Source organism: Sphaerodactylus townsendi, linkage group LG03, assembly GCF_021028975.2.
Source record: "Sphaerodactylus townsendi isolate TG3544 linkage group LG03, MPM_Stown_v2.3, whole genome shotgun sequence".
Lineage (NCBI taxonomy): Eukaryota > Metazoa > Chordata > Lepidosauria > Squamata > Sphaerodactylidae > Sphaerodactylus > Sphaerodactylus townsendi.
In genome coordinates, this window is record NC_059427.1 from 112,852,056 (window position 1) to 112,871,982 (window position 19,927).

Sequence of the window (19,927 nt, forward strand, 5' to 3'; positions counted from 1 at the left end):
CCCTCTCTCTTCGTACGCACGCGTCGCAGTCCCTGGCCAATGGAACTCCGGAGCGGTTTCCATAGCGACCAACATACACAGCCGCGAAGTGGGGGATTAAGAGAGGAAGACGCCATGGCGACTGGAGATTCTGAATCCCCCGAGGACAACCTTAGTGGACTCCAGCTGGAGGCGATCATCGGCTTCAATGGTATCGGGCCCGTAGGCTAGGAGAAGGGCAGGAGGTGGCCGGGTTCAAATCTCCACTCAGTCAGGGAATTAACATGTGGACTGGTCAGCCTAACCTTCCTCACAGAGTTGTAAAGATGGTGATGGGAAAGGGCTGAAACCGAGATGATACTCTGAGTTCCCTAGAGAAAGAGGGAAATGTAATTGATGAATTCGGGAGGGTGTGTGTGCGCGCGCACCTGGACTTCCTGGGAAGCCTCTAAGGCTGACAGTTGTCTCTGAATGCTTGGTGTGTAAAAGCCACACTCTGCACATGCCCAATAACACACTCGTTATTATTGATAGACTATCAGTGCATTAGGTTCTGGCATCTAACCTTTCTGAGGCTTGCTTAAAGTCTAGTGGGATTTGAAATTTTGGGGTTGCTAGGATGCAAGGGTTTAGTGATGGAGGGTTAAGAAATTTCTGAGTTCTTCATAAAGGCCTCTCAAAGTGTCACTGAACCCATTCTTCTTAAGTCTATAATTTCTATTAAAGTGGGACTCAGGTTCTGTTCAGGCCTTCTTCTTCCTCTGTTGGGACTTGCAGAGCTTTGTGGAAGGTATTGGAGTCATCATCATGGAAGGCAGACCATGGAAAATGAATATCTAGGACTGGATGTTTCTATAGTGAAGTAGATGGTGACATTCTAAAGAGGAAAATGAACAAACAAATAGTTTACAAAAGTCAAATGGGTTTATGTGTTTTGACGTAAAGCATATGTGGGGACAGAGGAAAAGGTTTGAGTGTCTACACTACAGGAGAAAAGGGGGGGGGATATAAATCCAAACTCTTCTTCTTGTACACAAAGTTATTCAGTAGTTCCATTGTGAGTCAGCATTCTTCCCAAAGCCACGGTTGTTTTATTGTCAAAGAGGGTTCTGGCTAAATACATCAGAACAAATTCCTTCTGTCTCTTGCAAACCTTGAACAGAGTGGTCAGGAAATCAATATGTATATGTCAAAAAGGATCTGAGCACTGAACACTGGTCTAAGACTACAGACTAGATCAAATCCAAAATTCATTTGCCATATTTATTAAATTGCTTATGCCCCCCCTTATATCCTATAGTCCACAGGTGTCAAACTCGTGGCCCTCCAGATGTTATGGACTACAGTTCCCATCATCCCCTGCTGGCAGGGGATGATGGGAACTGTAGTCCATAACATCTGGAGGGCCATGAGTTTGACACCTATGCCTCCATAATGGCTCACAATTCTAAATTAAAATCATCCATAATATAATAAAGCTCTGTTAACACTCCCCCCTGCCCCATAATACTTGCAGCTCAAAACCCATTAAAACTCCTAGTAAATAAACAGGCATACTGTGCTTCCTAGGTACAATGCCCAGCTCACTTCCACGGGGAGCTTGTTGCACAAGATGGAAGTAACTGTTGAAATGCAATGGGTTCAAATAGATACCAAGTGAGCAATCTTCAGTGGGGGAACAACCAGAAGGTGACAACTAGAAAGCTGTAATTAGCATATAGAGACATATGGACAGTCCTAGGTTATGAAGGACTTTGAAGGTTGCAGTTAGCATCCTGAACTGAATTAAAAAACCACCTGGCAGCCAATGAAAGTCTTTTAAAATAGGCATACATGTTCCTATTGACTAGCTGCTGGCAATATTTGGGCTGCCACATTCTGAACCAGTTTACTGTTAAAATTGTATTTATTCTATTTATACCCCACCCTACACCAAAGTCCCAGGGCGGCTTACATGATGAGGTTAAAAGCCCTGTTAAAACATAAAACATTAAAAACCACCACAAAACATCCCTTAAAATAGTCAATAAAAGCATCAAAAATTCCTGCCCCTCCCACCCCCGATCCTTCAGTTGGCATCGATACAGGGGAACTCTGGAGGGTCACACATTGAAGGCCTGGGTAAAGACGAAGGTTTTAACCAGGTGCTGAGATCCATAAAGTGTCAGCGCCTGGTGAATTTTTGCAGGGAGGCTGTGGAACAGCCTGGAGCCTGCCACAGAAAAAGCCCTCCTGCGTGCCCCCTCTTGCCGGACCTCAGCAGCATAAGGGATCACCAGGAGGGCTTCCCCACTTAAGAACATAAGAACATAAGAACAAGCCAGCTGGATCAGACCAGAGTCCATCTAGTCCAGCTCTCTGCTACTCGCAGTGGCCCACCAGGTGCCTTTGGGAGCTCACCTGCAGGAGGTGAAAGCAATGGCCTTCTGCGGCTGTTGCTCCCGAGCACCTGGTCTGTTAAGACATTTGCAATCTCAGATCAAAGAGGATAAAGATTGGTAGCCATAAATCGACTTGTCCTCCATAAATCTGTCCAAGCCCCTTCTAAAGCTATCCAGGTTAGTGGCCATCACCACCTCCTGTGGCAGCATATTCCAAACACCAATCACACGTTGCGTGAAGAAGTGTTTCCTTTTATTAGTCCTAATTCTTCCCCCCAGCATTTTGAATGAATGCCCCTGGTTCTAGTATTGTGAGAAAGAGAGAAAAATTTCTCTCTGTCAACATTTTCTACCCCATGCATAATTTTATAGACTTCAATCATATCCCCCCTCAGACCTCTCCTCTCCAAACTAAAGAGTCCCAAACGCTGCAGCCTCTCCTCATAGGGAAGGTGCTCCAGTCCCTCAATTATTCTTGTTGCCCTTCTCTGCACTTTTTCTATCTCCTCAATATCCTTTTTGAGATGCGGCGACCAGAACTGGACACAGTACTCCCAAGTCGCGTGTCGGCACTCCACTTAAGCTTTATATATAAGGGCATGACAATCTTTGCAGTTTTGTATTCTCAATTCCTTTTCCTAATTATCCCCAGCATAGAGTTTGCCTTTTTTCTACAGCTGCACATGCATTGAGTTGACATTCCCATGGAACTATCAACTAAGATGCCCAAATCCCTTTCCTGGTCTGTGACTGATAGCACTGGACCCCTTTGTGAAGCCTTGTATGTGAAGTTTGGATTTTTTGCCCCTATGTGCATCAATACTTTGCATTTTGCTACCATTGAACTGCATTTGCCATTTCAGTTAGTACCCACTTCACCTAATTTATCACAGGTCCGCTTGGAGCTCTTTCAACTCCTTTGTGTTTCTCACCACCCTACCATAATTCTGGTATCATCTGCAAACTTGGCCACCACGCTTACTCCACCCCTACTTCAGGTCATTTATGAATAGGTTAAAGAGCACTGGTCCCAAAACGGATCCTTGGGGGACAATTCACTCCTACATCTCTCCATTGTGAGAACTTCCCCATTTACATACCCATTCTCTTTGCTTCCTGTTTCTCAACCAGTTTTTAATCCATAGGAGGACTTCCCCTCTTATTCCTTCTTTGGATTGCTGAATTTTTTTTCTCAATAGTCTCTTGGTGAGGAACTTTGTCAAAAGCCTTTTTTGGAAACTAAGTAGACAATGTCCACTGGTTCCCCCTTATCCACATGCCTGTTTACATTAACTCTCAAAGAACTCTAGTAAGTTTGTAAGAGACAGGATTTTGCCTCTGCAAAAAAAGCTTTCATGGTGACTCTTTCTCACCAGGTCTCTTGCTTTTGTAACATGTTTCTTTATAATTTTATCTTTAATGATAGATTCTACTAATTTTACCAGGAACAGATGTCAAACTTCGACTTCCTCGGCCTGTAATTTCCTCGGTCCCCCTCTAGATCCTTTCTTAAAGATTGGTGTGACATTGGCCATCTTCCAGTCTTCAGGGATGGAGCCTGATTTCAGGGATAAGTTGCATATTAAAGTGAGAAGATCAGCAATTTCATGCTTGAGCTCTTTAAGAACTCTTGGATGAATGCAATCTGGGCCAGGGGATTTGGTAGCATTTAGTTTATCAATGGCTGCCAGAACTTCTTCCTTGTCTACCACTATCTTTGCTAGTTCCTCGGATTCGCCTCCCAAGAAGCATGGTTCAGGTGCAGGAATTTTCCTCACCTTGACCTCACTGCACGGCTCATATGGACGTAGGTGCTCCTTTAGGTAGGTGGGACCCAAGCCATTTAGGGCTTTAAATATGATTGTCAATACCTTGAATTGGGCTCGATAGCGAATAGGGAGCCAGTGAAGTTCTTTCAAGGCAGGGGTTATAGTAACCAGCCATGTTGACCCATCAGCAGCCTAGCTGCTGCATTTTGTACCAGCTCCAGTGTTCAGACCATCTTCAAGGGAAACCCCATGTAAAGTGCATTGCAGTGATCAAGACAGGAGGCTACCAGAGCATGCAGTACTATGGCCAGGTCCCTTCTGTCCAGATAAGAGTGAAGCTGGCAAACCAGCTGGAGCGGCTAATAGGCACTCCTGGTCACCGCTGCCACCTGTAATTCCAGGGACAGTACAGAATCCAAGAGCACCCCCAGATTTCGCAACCAGTCCTTCAGAGGCAACACCGCTCCATCCAGCACCAGGTACCCTCTGATTTCCTGGACTTGGGGATCCACTAACCATAGCTCCTCCACCTTATCTGGATTCAGCCTCAGTTTGTTATTGGCTGGCCAAAAGGCCGTAATAATAATATCTATCTAGCCTCAGTTTGTTGGTCCTCATCCAGTTCAACACTGCTCCAAGGCAAGTATTCAGCACCTGGAGGGCCTCACCTGACTCAGCTGGAATTGGGTGTCAACCGCATACTGATGGCACCCAATTCCAAACCCCCTGATGACCTCTCCCAGCAGCTTCATATAGATATTAAAAAGCAGAGGGGATAGCACCGAGCCTTGGGGAACCCCACAATGAAGCTCCCAGGGCTGGGAGCAGGAACTCTCTGGAGTCTGCCCCAAAGGAAGGATGAGAACCACTGAAGAACAGTGCCCCCCAAACCCAACCCACGGAGCCGCTCCAGGAGGATACCATGGTCAATTATATCGAAAGCGGCTGAGAGGTCCAGAAGAATTAACAGGGAGGAATTCCCCCTGTTCTTCTTCCGGTAAAGGTCATCCATCAGGGCAACCAAGGCCATTTCTGTGCTGAAACCCTGCCTGAAATGGATCTAGGTAGTCAACTTCCTGCAGGCATGTCCACTATTGAGTAGCCACCACTGTCTCCAGGACCTTCCTTAAAAACTGGAAACTGGATGGTAATTGTCCAGAACTGTAGGATGCAGGGAGTGCCTCTTCAGAAGAGGGCAAACAACTGCCTCCTTAAGAGTCAACGGCATGACCCCCTCCCTTAATGAGGTGTTGGCAACACCCTGGATCCACTCAGCCAATCACCCTTGGCTTGATCGAATCAGTCAAGATGGGCACGAGTCCAGGAGGCAAGCGGTAGGCTACATCCCTGCGAGCATCCTGTCCACATCCTCAGACCACAACTGAAACTGATCCATCACAACATGACCAGGTGGCCCTCTGGACACCCCCACTGAAAACTGCTCAATGGTGGCATCCAATCCCCTGCGAATCTGGGCAACTTTGTCCCGAAAGTGCCCAGCAAAAGTGTCACAACAGATCTCCGGGGGTATCCTGGCCCCTACCCCCTGATTGGAAGATAGCAAGCCATTCACCACTTGGAACAGTTCTGTTGATTGACTACTTAAGGATGCGATGATGGAGGAAAAGAAGACTCTCTTTGCCTTCCTCACTGCCACCTGATAGCCCCAAAAATGATAGACCCAGTGTTTCGTCAGATCAACAGTGGGATTTCAACCACCTTCACTCTAGTTGTTGCCCCTCCTGTTTCATTACCTGCAAATCCCCATTGAACCAAAGTGCTAAGAAGGCTCTACAGGCTGGACAGGGATGCCCGGGAGCAAGGATGTAGGTAAGGGGGGGTTTCTCATGTTCAGACCCCCCCCCCCGAAGCTCTGCCCCCCCCCCCGTTTGTGGGTTTTTGTATTTTTAAAGTGTTTTTTCGGTTTTTGGCCTGCAGGGGGCGCAGTGTTTAGGATACCGGCACCAAAATTTCAGGCTATCGTCAGGTGACACTCCTGATGATACCAGCCAAGTTTGGTGAAGTTTGGTTCAGGGGGTCCAAAGTTATGGACCCCCAAAAGGGGTGCCCCATCCCCCATTGTTTCCAATGAGAGCTAAAAGTAGATGGGTCTACCCATTTGAGGGTCCATATCTTTGGACCCCCTGAATCAAACTTCACTAAACCTAGGTGGTATCATCAGGATAGTCTGCTGCTGATACCACCCCGGTTTGGTGAAGGTTGGTCCAGGGGGTACACAGTTATGGACTCCCAAAGCGGGAGAATCTGAGGTCCCCAGTTTAAACATTGAAAGTGATGTTGTTTCAGGGTGGGGGATAATTCACCCCAAAACAGCATCACTTTCAATATTGTTTTATCTGGGGACCTCAGATTCTCCCTTTAAGGTGGATTTAAAAGGAGACTCTGGGCTCCCTAATTTAAACACCATTGAAAGTAATGCTGTTTGGGGGTGGATTCCAGCATCACCTTGTTGAGCAGTCGCCCATGGTGCGCGCAAACCTCTGGCATTTTGCACTGAGCTCCATTTTCCATAGCTACCCCTCTGCCTGGAGGGGAGAGAGAAGGGACTGCCAGCTGCCAGCTGGGAGCTCAGCTGGTGGGGGAGGCAGGACGGGTGGGTCACGGGAGGCTGCCATCCCTTGCCTTGGAGAGCTGCTTTTATAAGCACTTAGACTGGGGGTGGGGCTTGGGGAGGCATGGTCACGCCCCCAGAGGCAGGTGCGGGCGTGGCCTAGCCCCCGAACCCCCCCCATAAAAAATCTATACTTACGTCACTGCCCAGGAGTAATCGTGTCGATGGCCTTCTTAGTTTTGCCATAGAGCCCTTCGGGGATGGGGCGGTATATTAAATAAATAAATAAAAATAGTAAAACCAGGGCCTCGACAGGAGTACCAGCCATGTTGCCTGGAAACTCCCTATGAGCTCTCAGCAATCCATCAGACTCCAATCTTCTCCAGGGGCAGGTCATTGTAATAGGACCCTCATCCCTGCGGTGGGAAGGAGCAGCCAACAGTCCAAACTTCACTAGGTAATGATCCATCCATGACAATGGGTGAGTAACCAACCCTACAATCAACAGATCAACCCCCACTTCCCCTGTTGCAAGCACCAGATCGAGAGTATGCCCTGCTATATGGGTTGGTCCAGACCCAAACTGAGATAACCCCATGGTTGCCATGGTGGCTATGAGGTCCTGAGCTCGTCTATCAGACATCCTCGGTGTAGTTGAAGTCCCCAAGAACAACAGTCCTAGGGGAGTCTATCACCTCCTCTGATGATAGACTCCACCACCCAGTTCAGGTAGGGGGGCTGCTGGGCAGCAGAGTGAACAGTACACCAGCAACAATCCCAACTTATCACCCTCGCCAAATACCAAATACAAACTCTCAACTCTGGACACAGGACGAGAGGGGCGTCTGGTGAATGTGTATGACTCCTTGTGGACTATGGCTACCCCCACTCCTAGTCTGGGCTGGTGCTGCATCTGATAGCCTTGGGGGCAAAGCTGGGTCAGTTCTAACTCCCATCCCAAGCTCCCCCACTTAGGTCTCTGTTATACAAGCCAGGTCAGCCCCCTCATCCAGAATCAAATCCTGAATGAGGGCTGACTTGTTCAGGGCCAACCTAGCATTCAAAAGCAGCAGCACAAGGCCAGTGGGCAGGACAACTGACTACCTCCCTTTGGATGCGGAGCAGAGCAGAAGAAGCAATGGCCTGAAGACATCCAGTGCGCCTTCTAAAAACCATTCCCCTCCGACCGCCAGTGCTGTAACCCCCCCTGACCATAAGCACTGGGATGGCCCCAGTCTTCCTGCCCTTTCCCTCCTCCAGGCACATCCCCCCAGATGGTCTTGCCCCCTATTAATCTTCTAGGTCCCTTACCATGCTCTTGGGAGTGGACCCTCCGCCTCTCACTCAGAGGGAGACCGATGTAAAGACCCCGTGAATGGACTCTTGCTCCAAATTGGGGGCTTCTGACCAGGATGTCCTCCCACCACACCCCAGGAGCTCTATTCCACTCCCAAGCAGGAAGATAAATATCAATAGCAGGCCCGTGAAGACAGTCCTCCTCTCAGCCAAATGCCAGCTAACCCGCAAATCCCAAAGCTAAAAAAATTAAATAACAGTATAAACCCACTAAGTCTGCCAAGCCCAGCCACATGCCCATAAATCCCACTAAATCCACATGCCCAGCTCACATGAGAAGAAGGGGCCTGCTGTCAGAATGTGCCCTCTTCTGCCATCAAAGTGCTGACCGAGGTGCAAGGACTCACACCTGACTGTGGGGAGGGGGAAGCTGTCTTCACCTTCTGATCTGTTAATGGATTTTTCTCCTTTTGCTTTCCTTTGATGCTAGCAACTGGAGCTAACTAGAAGCCACCCTGGCGCCTTCCCCAGCGGGAGGGGGTGGCAGGTGTCTGAGAACTATCACTGCACTGGCCTTGAGATGCTCAACTCCCAAACATCTTTCCATTGTATTCTTCTCACATTCCATGGGAATCAGGGAGGGGGGTTCTGGCGGGAAACTCTGAGGGAATAAAGGCAACTGTATTTTCATAGTCGGGCAGAACTGGCTTTTTGAAAGCCAGGTACTAGCTGTTATCAATAAAGACTTCTGATCCAGCATCCAGAGTCTGTTTATTGACTTCAGACTCAAGACCTGACACCTGCCCCCCAAACAGTCCCCAAATGGGCCTTATACCATCACCCTTCAGCCGCTCACCAATGCCACTGCCTTGGGCTGCTGCTGCTGCTACTGTTGAAGTAGCTGCCAGGCCCCATCCCTCTACAGGTGTTCCCACTAGGGTGGAATTCAGGAGCTGCAGGCCACAGATCACCCGGCCAGGCTTGCAGTTCTTCCAGTGACCAGTGCAGACTTCTCTGGCTGGCTGGCAGGCAGTATTGCAGGCAGGGCTGACAGGCTGGCTCTGACAGTTGCAATTTCTGGGTTGTCTTCAAGGTCAGTTGTGTGCAGAGCATGTTAGAGTGGTCCCAACTACAAGGTTATAGAAGCATAGATTAGCATGGCCAGGTTGGCTGGCTCTTGAGAACAAGGAGCGTTGATGAATCAGAGGCTGCTGATAGAAACACTCTTGAGCACCTTGCCAGTCTTCTTTTCAAACCACAAAGCTGAGTCCGTGAGCAGTCCCAAGCTGTTAACTTGCTCTACAAATGCCACCTCCATTCCATTCAAAGCAGGTGAGTCTAGTCCCTTCAAAGCATCAGCCTTCCTTACCAGCATGGCCTTTGCCATTCAACTTGTTCTGCCTGAAGGCCGCATAATGAGTAAAAAGAGAGCTTGGGAGAGAACTCAATGGGGAGGAATCATTGTGGAATGGAGATCAAAGAAAGAAGTACAAAAACTGGTATGTTTTTATGGAAGTGAGTTAATGTGGGGCAGCATGGGAGGACTCTGTGTTAAGGGGCTCTGCTCATCAGCTGACTTTATATACTGCAGATGGGCAACCAGTAAAAAATGCATTAAAAGAACTTTTGAATCCTCACAAGTATGCATGTAACTAAAGTCCAGAGCAGTTCACATTCTTTCCTCAGCAACATGATATTCTTTCCTGCCCCGTTTACTTTTCAGGGCATGTTCCATCTGGTCTCATCTGCCACCCGGATCGGGAATACCTCATCTATCCACTGGGATGTACCATTATCATCCAAGGCATAAACAATCACACTCAAAATTTCTTACATGGTCACACCAACAATGTCTCCTGTGTCACAGTTTCTTCAAGTGGATCTTATGTGGCTTCTGGTCAGATCACATTCATGGGCTTCAAGGTACACGAGGGATCCTTTTTAAAACTTTACATGCTCCTGAGTGTAACTAGGAGGACCTGAGGAAGTTTTCATCCCTGGTCTTATTGGTATAAGCTGTAAATGGTGTATCTTGAATCCATTTAGATCTTATATCTTTATACCTCTAAGCTACAATAGTAGAAAGAGCCAACAGTAGAAAGAGCCTTCTGTGGTTGGACTAATGGAAAGAACTAGGTGTTAGTTGTTTTCTCTGGTGGAAATTTTGTTTAAGCAAAAATATAAACATTCCCCTTTCAGGGTGAGATGGAAAGATAACGTAATGACAATAGATGTTTTTAAAAGTCACATAAGGGAGGCATCAGTTCTGGGTTGTTGAATTGCCTCATGGTATACAACAGGTATGTGATTCTGAGCAAATCACTTAGCACGTCTTGAGTTACTTTCATAGCAACTAACGGTACTTCTTGTACTGTGCACCAGAAGCCTGGAAGCTCTTCTAGACTTTAAAATGTGGATAACACCTAATCATTTACTTTCTTAGTTCCTCTGCCCCATCTTGGTCTATTTTTGATGCTACCATTTGTCTATGAAATGGAATGCACCTGTCAGACTAGTGAGATCTTCTGTTCAGGGAAGTGACACAATCAGCCTATTCTGTCTCAGTGAAGCTTTATATGATACAAAGGGTGGCCATACTAATAGATGGTTTTAAAAAGTATGTTTATAGCTTTTCAAATTTATTATTTTTTGGCTCTAAATATCTTTTACCTCCCAAACTTCAGTGCTGTCCTAAATTTCATTGTCATTCTGACCTTTTTTTCTGCCCCAGGCAGACATCATTTTATGGGACTACACAAAAAGAGAAATGTTGGCTCGGTTGTGTCTTCACAAAGGCAAAATTGAAAATCTTGCATTCTCTCCAAATGACCTGTACCTTGTGTCCCTGGGAGGTCAGGATGATGGAAGGTAACAGTCATTAAATTAGTGACTTCCCCTCTCCTTTCACGCCCAATGCGGAAACTGCCATTGCCCAGTTGGGTCCTGAGAGAATGAGCCGTCAGCCTTCTATTGACGTTGAGTCTTTCCAATATTAGTTGTCCTTACTTGTGTGGCTTTGATACTGGAATGATTGTATAGAAGTCTGACCCATACAGCTGAGAAAGCATTCAAAGCTAGTGGGGTGAGATAATTAATAGGATAGGAAAGATAAGGACTACATTCCAACAACACTGTGAAAGGAGGCCTGTGCAACTTATGTTCCATTGAGCTGAATTCATCTCCCACTGTGTATTGTGGCTTGCCAGATGCTTGCCAGTCTTGCTGTATGCCTGGGACTGAAAAGATGGAGATTGTCCTTTTCTTTACCTGTCCTTTAATGGTACAGCTTTATTGGCCAAAGCTTTAAGCTTAACTGGAGATTGTTAGACACTTAATAGGCCACAGTATGGATTGTATGCTGCATTCCTTCATTTATTAAAGAATGCATACCCTGCTTTGTACCTTGGAGGGACACAAAATGTCTTACAATAGACTAGAATCCAATAGTTATCAAAGGTGGTAAACATCTGGTAAGATATTATTTCTAATTTTTCCCTCCCTGAAGGGACTTAGAGGGTCACAAGTTTTGACTGAAGTGCACCCTTTGAAAAGTAGTTATGCAGTACCATAGCATGCAAAGCATATTCCCGCAAGATGCTGCATGCAGGCCTGAGTCAGCAAAGTGAATTTAAGAAAGTGAATTTAATAGGACCAGTCTTTTGCTTACAAATGAGAGAGAGAGAAAAAGATTAGCCATAAATGTGTCTGTTGGCTTGACTTTTATTAGTAGAAGCATGTAACTTCATAGTGGGACCAGTATATCCACTTGATACACCTTAATATATTTGTGCCGTTCATTTTTCCGACATGACACAGCTTCTGTCCATAACTTCTATTGTTAGCTGGCATAGATAGTCTTAGAACTGGGGTGTAGTTTGATTATAACAATTGTATTTCCATATGACATGTCAAGAGATTAATTATTTGAAATTTATTCACACCCTATCATTTTATGATATTAAGCTTTATCTTGGGAAGAACATTGTGCTGTTTCATCATGCATGTATTGTACTTCTCAGCTCATAAATGTATGTGAGCTTGAATTCAGCAAGATTTGCCTCTGAAAAAAACATACATAGATGAAAATTAAATCAGTCAATCCATGTTCTCTCCCTTTTCTGGCAGCATGGTGGTGTGGAGTGTCCTCAAGAAAGAAGCCATTTGTGGCAGTCCTGCTTCTGCTCGAAGTGCTGGGAATCCGACCACACTGGTGTATTCAAACTGCAGGGATGAGATGTTTGTTAGTGCTGGAAAGTATGACTTTTTTCTTCTGGGAAAATTCCCCATTCTGTTTTGAAAATAAACTCTTAACAGTGCAATCCTAAGGAGAGTTACTCCAGTCTAAGCCTGTTCATTTCAGTGGGCTTAGACAAGAGTAACTTTGCATAGAATTTCACTGTGAATGTCTTTTTCATTGTACACATTCTATTTATTTGAGTAGCAAAGACACTGAGTTGTTTCTCTGGCAGTGTTTCTGGGATTGTAGTGGAATAGTTTCTGATTGTCCAGCAACATTCTTTATTGGCATTTCCACACCTTTTACACCTAACAGTATGTTTAGAAAGCAGTGCATAAGAGCTGAATCCTTAAATTCTATGATTAACAAGGGGAGTTATGTACCAGGTTTCTCCTATAAAATGTACAGTGTTTACATCCAAAGGTCTGCAAAAGGCAGGGCACTGTAAGTTTGGTCTGTACTGAGCCTTTTAATAATGGAAGAAATATATTTTGTTGCAATGGTTAGTTTGTGCCTTCCTTTCATCACAATCATCAGCCTTTATGGAGAGTGAGGCAATGAATCAGACACCTATACTTTGCTTGGGACTTGTACTATCTTGAATGATTGCTACTTACATTTAGCAAATTGCAGGTGGCTTTGATGGAAAATAAGGTGGTTTTAGCATGTTTGGTGCTGAGACAGGACACATATCTGAATCTTGCTTGAATTGATCTGAAATTCCAACCAGCCTACCCCCAAACTTCTTAATGATGGGTGATGGTTAGGTTTCTAATCCACTACAGTGAATGTGTAGGAAATTGCTATATACTTCTTTTGCTATTGGTAGGCTGGAAAGAAAATAGTGAATGCTTCTTTGAATACAGTGCTATTGAAAAGATTTATTTGACATTGATCTCATTGGAAGTGATTTTGAAATATGTTGTTTGGCTACAGTGGAACTATTCGTGTATGGGAACTGGATTTACCCAACAGAAAAATCCGACCTACTGAGTGTCAAACAGGGCAGCTGAAAAGAATAGGTAATTGTGCTATGGTAAGTTGTCAACTGACCTGTCATTTACAAAATAAAGCAAGTTAAGCTCCAGGCCAAAAAGAGCAATTTGTAGCAGTGCTAGCTTTCCCAGAAAGCATAAGATTTTCATACTTGTGGTTCTTTTATATGAGATGGCATTCAGTCTTTACCCGTATCACTCAAAAGAAAAACTGCAATGAATTTCTGATGTGCTGGTTCAAAGCTATTCACTCATCACAGTGAAGGGTGTGATATATGCTCTTAACCTTTTCCCTCTTCATTTTTCCTCAGATGACAGAGGATGACAGTTACTTCTATATAGGCACATCCACTGGTGATGTCCTAAAACTCAATACAAAAAGCACACTGATGAGTGATTATGGCCCAATAAAAGAGAAGTTCAGCCTGGTAAGTGAATGCTCTATTCTGCCTCTTCTAGCAGAAGAAGTGTAATCAAGAAAATTGCACACTGATACAAAAGGCCATGGAGGATCTGGCAGTGGGATCCAGGCACCTGTCTCTTGCCAGGTGGAGCTGCCTGTCAGCTTTCTGCCACGTTGCAGTGACACCATTGAGGATGGCCTGTGTGTGATCCTGCAGTAATAGCTTAGCAAGGGTCAGATGATTCATGGGGCCAGTAGGATTCCATTTGGTCTTTAAAGCTTCTGATTCTGGTCTGATCAATGTGTTCCATGAGTGCAGGTTGAGCTGTTCTCTGTTAGATAACTGCTGCTTACCTGTCTGATTGGTTCTGTATTCAGTACAATTTTGTCCCGACTTCCCTCTGAGGAGCTCACTCTGAGATACTTCTCTCTCTTCTCCATTTTAACTTTAAAACAAGTCTGTGAGGTCAGCTAGGCTGAAGGTTTGCCTGCCAAAGGTCACACAGCAAGCTTCATTGCAGAGTGAGAATTTGAATCTGGGTCTCTCAAAACCATCCTACACTCTAACCACAGTTCTGCACTGTCAGCTAGCTGGGAATCTTCTTGGTGCCTTCTTTAATCCCATTTGCCAATCCTAATAGAAGAGCATTCACTTAGGAGATCTGTGAGTATAGGCCTGTAAACTATGATATGTCTAAGTATTTTTGGACAAAATATTGTACCTTATATGATTACTCTAAGATATGATTATTAGTAACTAGCATTATACAATGGTTTAAATTATTAAGAACTGGAAGGTGTTTTGTACTAATCTTTACCTCAGAAATTCTCCACCATTCTTTCCTACTGCTGTTTTCTTTCCCTTCTTTCATGCTAATTATGTACAGTTACAAAATCTGCTATTAGCCTTCTATTATTTCATCCTTATGTTTATGCTTTTTGCCATCTTGGTCCTTATTCCTGGGAATGGCTTCTCTGTTTCTTCCCAGGTCTAGCTTATTTAGCAAAACCAGATTCACCTTTTTGCTTCCTTACTCACTACAATGTGAACTGTGGGTTCATTTAGTAGATTATAAACCCTCTAAAATGTTCCTGTACAGCACCCATGCAGCATCTCTTCTCAGACTTGTTTGATTCTAAAACCAATGTGTGTTCCTCTCACTCCAGATGAGAAGTCTGTACAGACAGTTTAAATCTCACTCCTGTCTCCCACTCTGAGGCAGATTCTGCATGGGCCAAAAACAGTGGTGTGAAAATAGTGTAAACCCTGTTGCACCATTTTAAACCATTTTATACCGTTTTCACACAGCTGTTTTTGGCCCATGCGGAATCCGCCTGAGAACTGCTGTCCCCTAACTGTCAGCTCTCAACTGTCATCATCATCAGCATTCAATTCAAACTCCCTGACCATCAAGGGGGTTCTATGACTGGGACAACTCCTTAGAATGCAGCTGTCCATCATATTCCCCTTTATCTAGCACAGCTATGCATACTACATCAAATCCATTCCAGTATGTCTTGTAGCTCCTTATACGTTTTCAAGGTTATTACTGCATGAGCTTCACGATCTCACCTCTACCTTTGATGCTGACAGGTGAAACTGTGGCTGCTGGGGATATGTGTCAGGAATACAGAGAAAATTAACCTGTCTACTTGGGTGGCAACTTCATATATCTGGCAAAATGGCCACTGCCTACCAAATGCTTATGCCACAATAGATTGGATCCATTGATCAAACATCAGAAGATGCTGACAGTCATGAATCTGTCCCACCTTCCCCCAGAAGCTATTTCCAGTCCCAGGAAAGTAGACTCCCAGAGTTGTTGGACCTACATGGAATCATAGTCACACATTTTGTTGGGCTGTAATGAAGAAGGGGGAAGAGGACAAAATTGCCCTTCCTCTATCTTTCAGGAAGAGATCTCAACAGATGGAAGAAGCAGGACCAAACAATTTTCCTTCCTTCCACTCACTGTAGCCCACTGATGTAAAAGACTCAGTGCAGGTTTTGCAGTTCTGGAAAGTCATATTTTGCCTGTCCTGAAGAGAAGAATCTTGTTTGGTTAGATTTCTAGACAAGGGAGGCTGGTATGGGAATAAAGCTTGGTACTAGGAAGGCTTGCTGAGATGATAGCAGTGGAACATCACCAATTACTATGATTTCCGCAGTGGCATAGTTTTGGGACCAAAACTTACTCCAACAATTGAGAGTTTAGTATGTCTTTTTAATGTATTTGGTGTAGCCTAGGGTTTGATGTATTGGAGTTGCTAATGACTAAATATAACCCCACATAATCTTTATTCAAACTGAGAATTACTGTGCTGTATTTATTAATATGCTGTAATACAACTATCTCATATTTTATCTGCCCACTAAATGATGTTGTCTCAGAAGATGTGCAATTTGGATGTGATTGAAAGTATATAAATTAATCCTTATGCTAGTTTCTTACAAACCTTTTATAACAAAAACCTACTCTGGGCTTGAAAATTCATAATTATTAAGCCCTGTACTAGTTCTCTCCCTGGGAAACTAATAACAAAAGAAGGAAGTTGGAGATTTTATGAAGGTCTAGCCAATCAGTCTCTGACATGTTGGCTTAATTCCAGGCTAATGTTTCTGCTAAATGCAAGGATTTCCATCTGCCAAATGTGACTTTTTTTGCATCTTCTCTCCTGCAGCAGTCCATACTGCCTCCTGGAATCCTGTTCTTGGTTAGGGGAACTCAGGGGGTATTCTGCGCTGCTCCAGGATCAAGAGTAAGCACACTGCTTGGGTGAAAATCATTGTTCCTGTGAAAACACTAGTCTGGATCCAAGCCAATGTCTCAGTAATCTTGGACATTTGATCTTCTAATGTAGTGGTTCTCAATGCCGCGACTCTTTAATACAGTTCCTCATGTTGTGGTGACCCCCAACCCTAACATTTATCCATTTTACAGATGGAGAACACTGATGCAGAGAGAGTTCCTTAGGTGACTCTTCTCGTAAAAGGGTCGTTTCAAATTTCCAAAGGGGTCAGCGGGAATTCACAGTAATTGAGAACTCATTGTTCTAATGTACAACATAAATGCAGCAGAACATATGCTCTGTACCCATTCACGTTCATGTGGCTGATTTAACATCATACAACAGTAGAAATTTAAAGTTAGAAGGCAAGAGAATGAACATCCTAATCTAGCCGCCGGTAATGAAACTAGACATACATATTCCAAAGATTCCTTGCAGAATACTCGGACATTTCTTGCCCGCTGTTCTCTAGACTATTGACTCCAAGGCAACTGGCCCACACTAACCAGATTGTGGCATTCCAGAAACAGAAGGCAGGAGGAGTTCGGAGTTGCTGGCATGTCAGGGAATTAATTTTTTAAAGGCAGAAACAGCCCAACTTTGTGACAACATGTTTTCAGTGTCATTCTTTCCACAAAAATAGTAAATGTCACACAGGGAGAGCCATATGTTGACTTCTGGAGCTCAGTGCTTTATCAAGTGTTTGTCTCATTAGCACTGCAGCTGAATGATTTTAAAAAATAACAGAGTGCAGCTCAGCTGTTGAAAGAGTATAAATAAAACCCACAGCAGAAAAGTAAACATAAAATAATAAAAGCAAATCATCCACAAATAACAGTTTTTAAAATCTCTTCAGATTGTTGAGCCTTAATATTCATCCCATTTCTAGACACTGAGTCCAATCCAGCATCACAGATTTGTTTAATTGAGATTAATGAGAAGTATGCTACATCCTGTCTTTTTAAGACCAGGCAACTGAGATCAGCTCCACTGAGATATCATTATCATATGTGTCAGGAAGTGGCACTTGTTTCAAGTATTTTCTCCATGTCAGTTGATTGATAATAATGTGCAAAAGTCAAAGTAAAAGAGACATTTCTTTATATAGACGTTGCTGTCTCAGATGCCAAGTAAAAAGAAAGGATTGTACTTTAAAATATTAGGGTGTTTACATTTTCAGCAATCTGTAAACCACTTGAGTAAAAGCAATTAGAATAGGATGAAGAACATCATATCACTTTAGTGGGAAAAAATTAGCTTCATTTGCCTTGGGAATTTACAAAAGATAACAGAACAGGAGTGTGCATTCAGATATGCTCAACAGAAAAAAAAGCCAAAACAAAAACAAAAAGCTATTTCAGCTTCTTTGGCCAAAAACAAAGATACCATTTCAATGGAGTCAAGAAAGCAAATCTGGAAAAGCTTTTTTTTCTGGATCCCCCCCCCCCCCCCGGATTTTTCAGGTTCATCTTACCCTAGGGGGATCTTTGTGGGGCTCTGGGGAGGCTGTATTTTGAGATGGTGGTACTGTTTCACTGTTGATTCAGGTGAATCTCCTGAGAAGAACCACCAGGTTTGGTGAAGATTGGGTTGGAGGTCCAATTTTATGAGGGTACCCCCATCCATTCTCCAATGTTTGCAATGGAGAAAACATGGGGTCCCATAAGATTTTGTAGGGGAAGTCTACAACAAGATTTTAGATAGTAAGGGGTGGGCGGGAGGGAAGGGAATAATCAAATTGTTTAATTATGTATAATTAGACATTATCTCTCTTTACTTTATTTCAGGTGGCTGGGAATATAATAGATTATCTCCTGTCTTGTCAATTTCATTATATTTTATATGATATAAAATTAAGAATAATAATGTTAAGGTAAAAATGGAAACCTGTTTAACAGCTCAGAGATTAGTAGGTTTAAAATGTATTTTTTTTACTACATAACCATATGGCAATGAGATAAGTGTTGAAATATTGTATTTCTTTTCTGTAAACATTTATATTCATCTAATAAAAATATAAAAAATAAAATAAAATTGGACCCATCTTCACCAAACTTGCGGGGGGGGGGGGGTTCTTGTAAGGAGAGTCACTAGCAGCTATGTGGCAAATTTGGTGCCTCAGTTTCAAAAAACAAGCAAACACCCCCCCCCCCCAAGTTCCACAAATATTTCCCAATAATTTTCTTATGCTGAGAAAATGTTCTGTGATTTCCAGTTCTGACATAACTCAATGTTTTGTCAATGGGATCTCTGTAGGGCTTTAAGAGGCTGTTTTTTCAAGACAGAGGCACCAAATTTGCAGCATAGTTGCTGGTGATTCTCCTTACACAAACCCCCAATAGCATGGATCCAAAAAATGCTTAAAAAGGGCTGCACGCCACTAGTTAAGATTCATCAGAACTGTGATTTCTTTGAGAGGTAAGTAAATAATAAACGTCTTAAACCCTCTAGTATCCTGTCTGTTTTGCTCACAAGGGAAATAGTAAGGAGTAAAGGAGAGTAACTGCCTCATTAATATGAGCGGCTCAGTGTCATCAGTGACAAGTATGGATTGTAAATCTGTCACAGTGATTCAAAGAACAACCTTGGCAGAAAAGAAATGGGGTTGAAATTCATCTGTTCTTGGTATAAACTGTGACTCTTAAAAGGTGTTGCTGGGTTTAGCTATTAGAGGTATTTGATTTGATTTAGGCTGATTAAGGCTGAGTCTTAACTGTAATATTCCACTGCAATCAATTAAATTTACTTCAAAGTAAGCATGTTTAACATTGGAAGAATTAATCTATACTGGAAAATTATGCCTTTGTCAAAAAGAGTGCATTAATGTTCCAAATATGGAACTGGGTAATCAGAAGCTGCCACCCCGTAACTTGTTAGAAGTAGGAGCATTTATTTGTAATCTTGCCACCTGCCAAATATCTAAACCCAAGAGATGTTTTGAATCAGGTACTCTTATTGGAAGTACCATTCAGCAGTAAAGGTAAAAGACAGTGCTGATGGGTATTTGTTAGCTAGGGACTTGCACATTGCTGTTGATGCCCCCTAGAAAGCTTTGTGTTTAGAAATAATCCTGCATCTGAATATTAGTTTCCTGGGAGGAGCAGTACCTATAATTTTGCTAATTATATCTGCATGAAAAGAAGCTGCCATGTTAATGTTTATTCCACCCAAATCAGTCATTAAACCCCATTTGCCTTTCCACATTTGCTTGCATTACTAATGGTTCTGTTAATTACAGCCCAATTCATACTTTGTGGAGGGCACTAAAAACATAATTGTATATACGGAGTTCAGAGGCGTAGGAAGGGGAACCAGAGCCTGGGGCAAAATGGCACCCAGCCAGAGGGAGAGAGAGAGCTTACTTCAAATCCTGAGGGACAGCAGTCCAGTGCAAGCCGTGCAAGCCAATTAAGGGCAGGTCAGTCAATCTGGTCTGGGTCCACAAAACCGAGAGCAGGCACTGCAGAAACTATCAGGCTTGATCCCAAAGTTGGTCCTGCAACTC

General features: G+C 43.7%; 1 protein-coding gene across 1 annotated transcript in view; it reads left to right on the top strand.

Annotated features, from left to right (window-relative positions):
• Positions 1-78: 78 nt before the first annotated feature.
• The window catches only part of CFAP52 (cilia and flagella associated protein 52), a 49,077-nt gene continuing 29,228 nt past the window's right edge, over positions 79-19,927 (top strand). The window contains exons 1-6 of the mRNA XM_048487313.1: positions 79-190; positions 9,721-9,920; positions 10,729-10,865; positions 12,123-12,251; positions 13,171-13,270; positions 13,541-13,657. Coding sequence (XP_048343270.1) covers positions 115-190; positions 9,721-9,920; positions 10,729-10,865; positions 12,123-12,251; positions 13,171-13,270; positions 13,541-13,657 — 759 coding nt within the window. The 5' untranslated portion in view covers positions 79-114. The remainder of the gene's footprint in view (positions 191-9,720; positions 9,921-10,728; positions 10,866-12,122; positions 12,252-13,170; positions 13,271-13,540; positions 13,658-19,927) is intronic.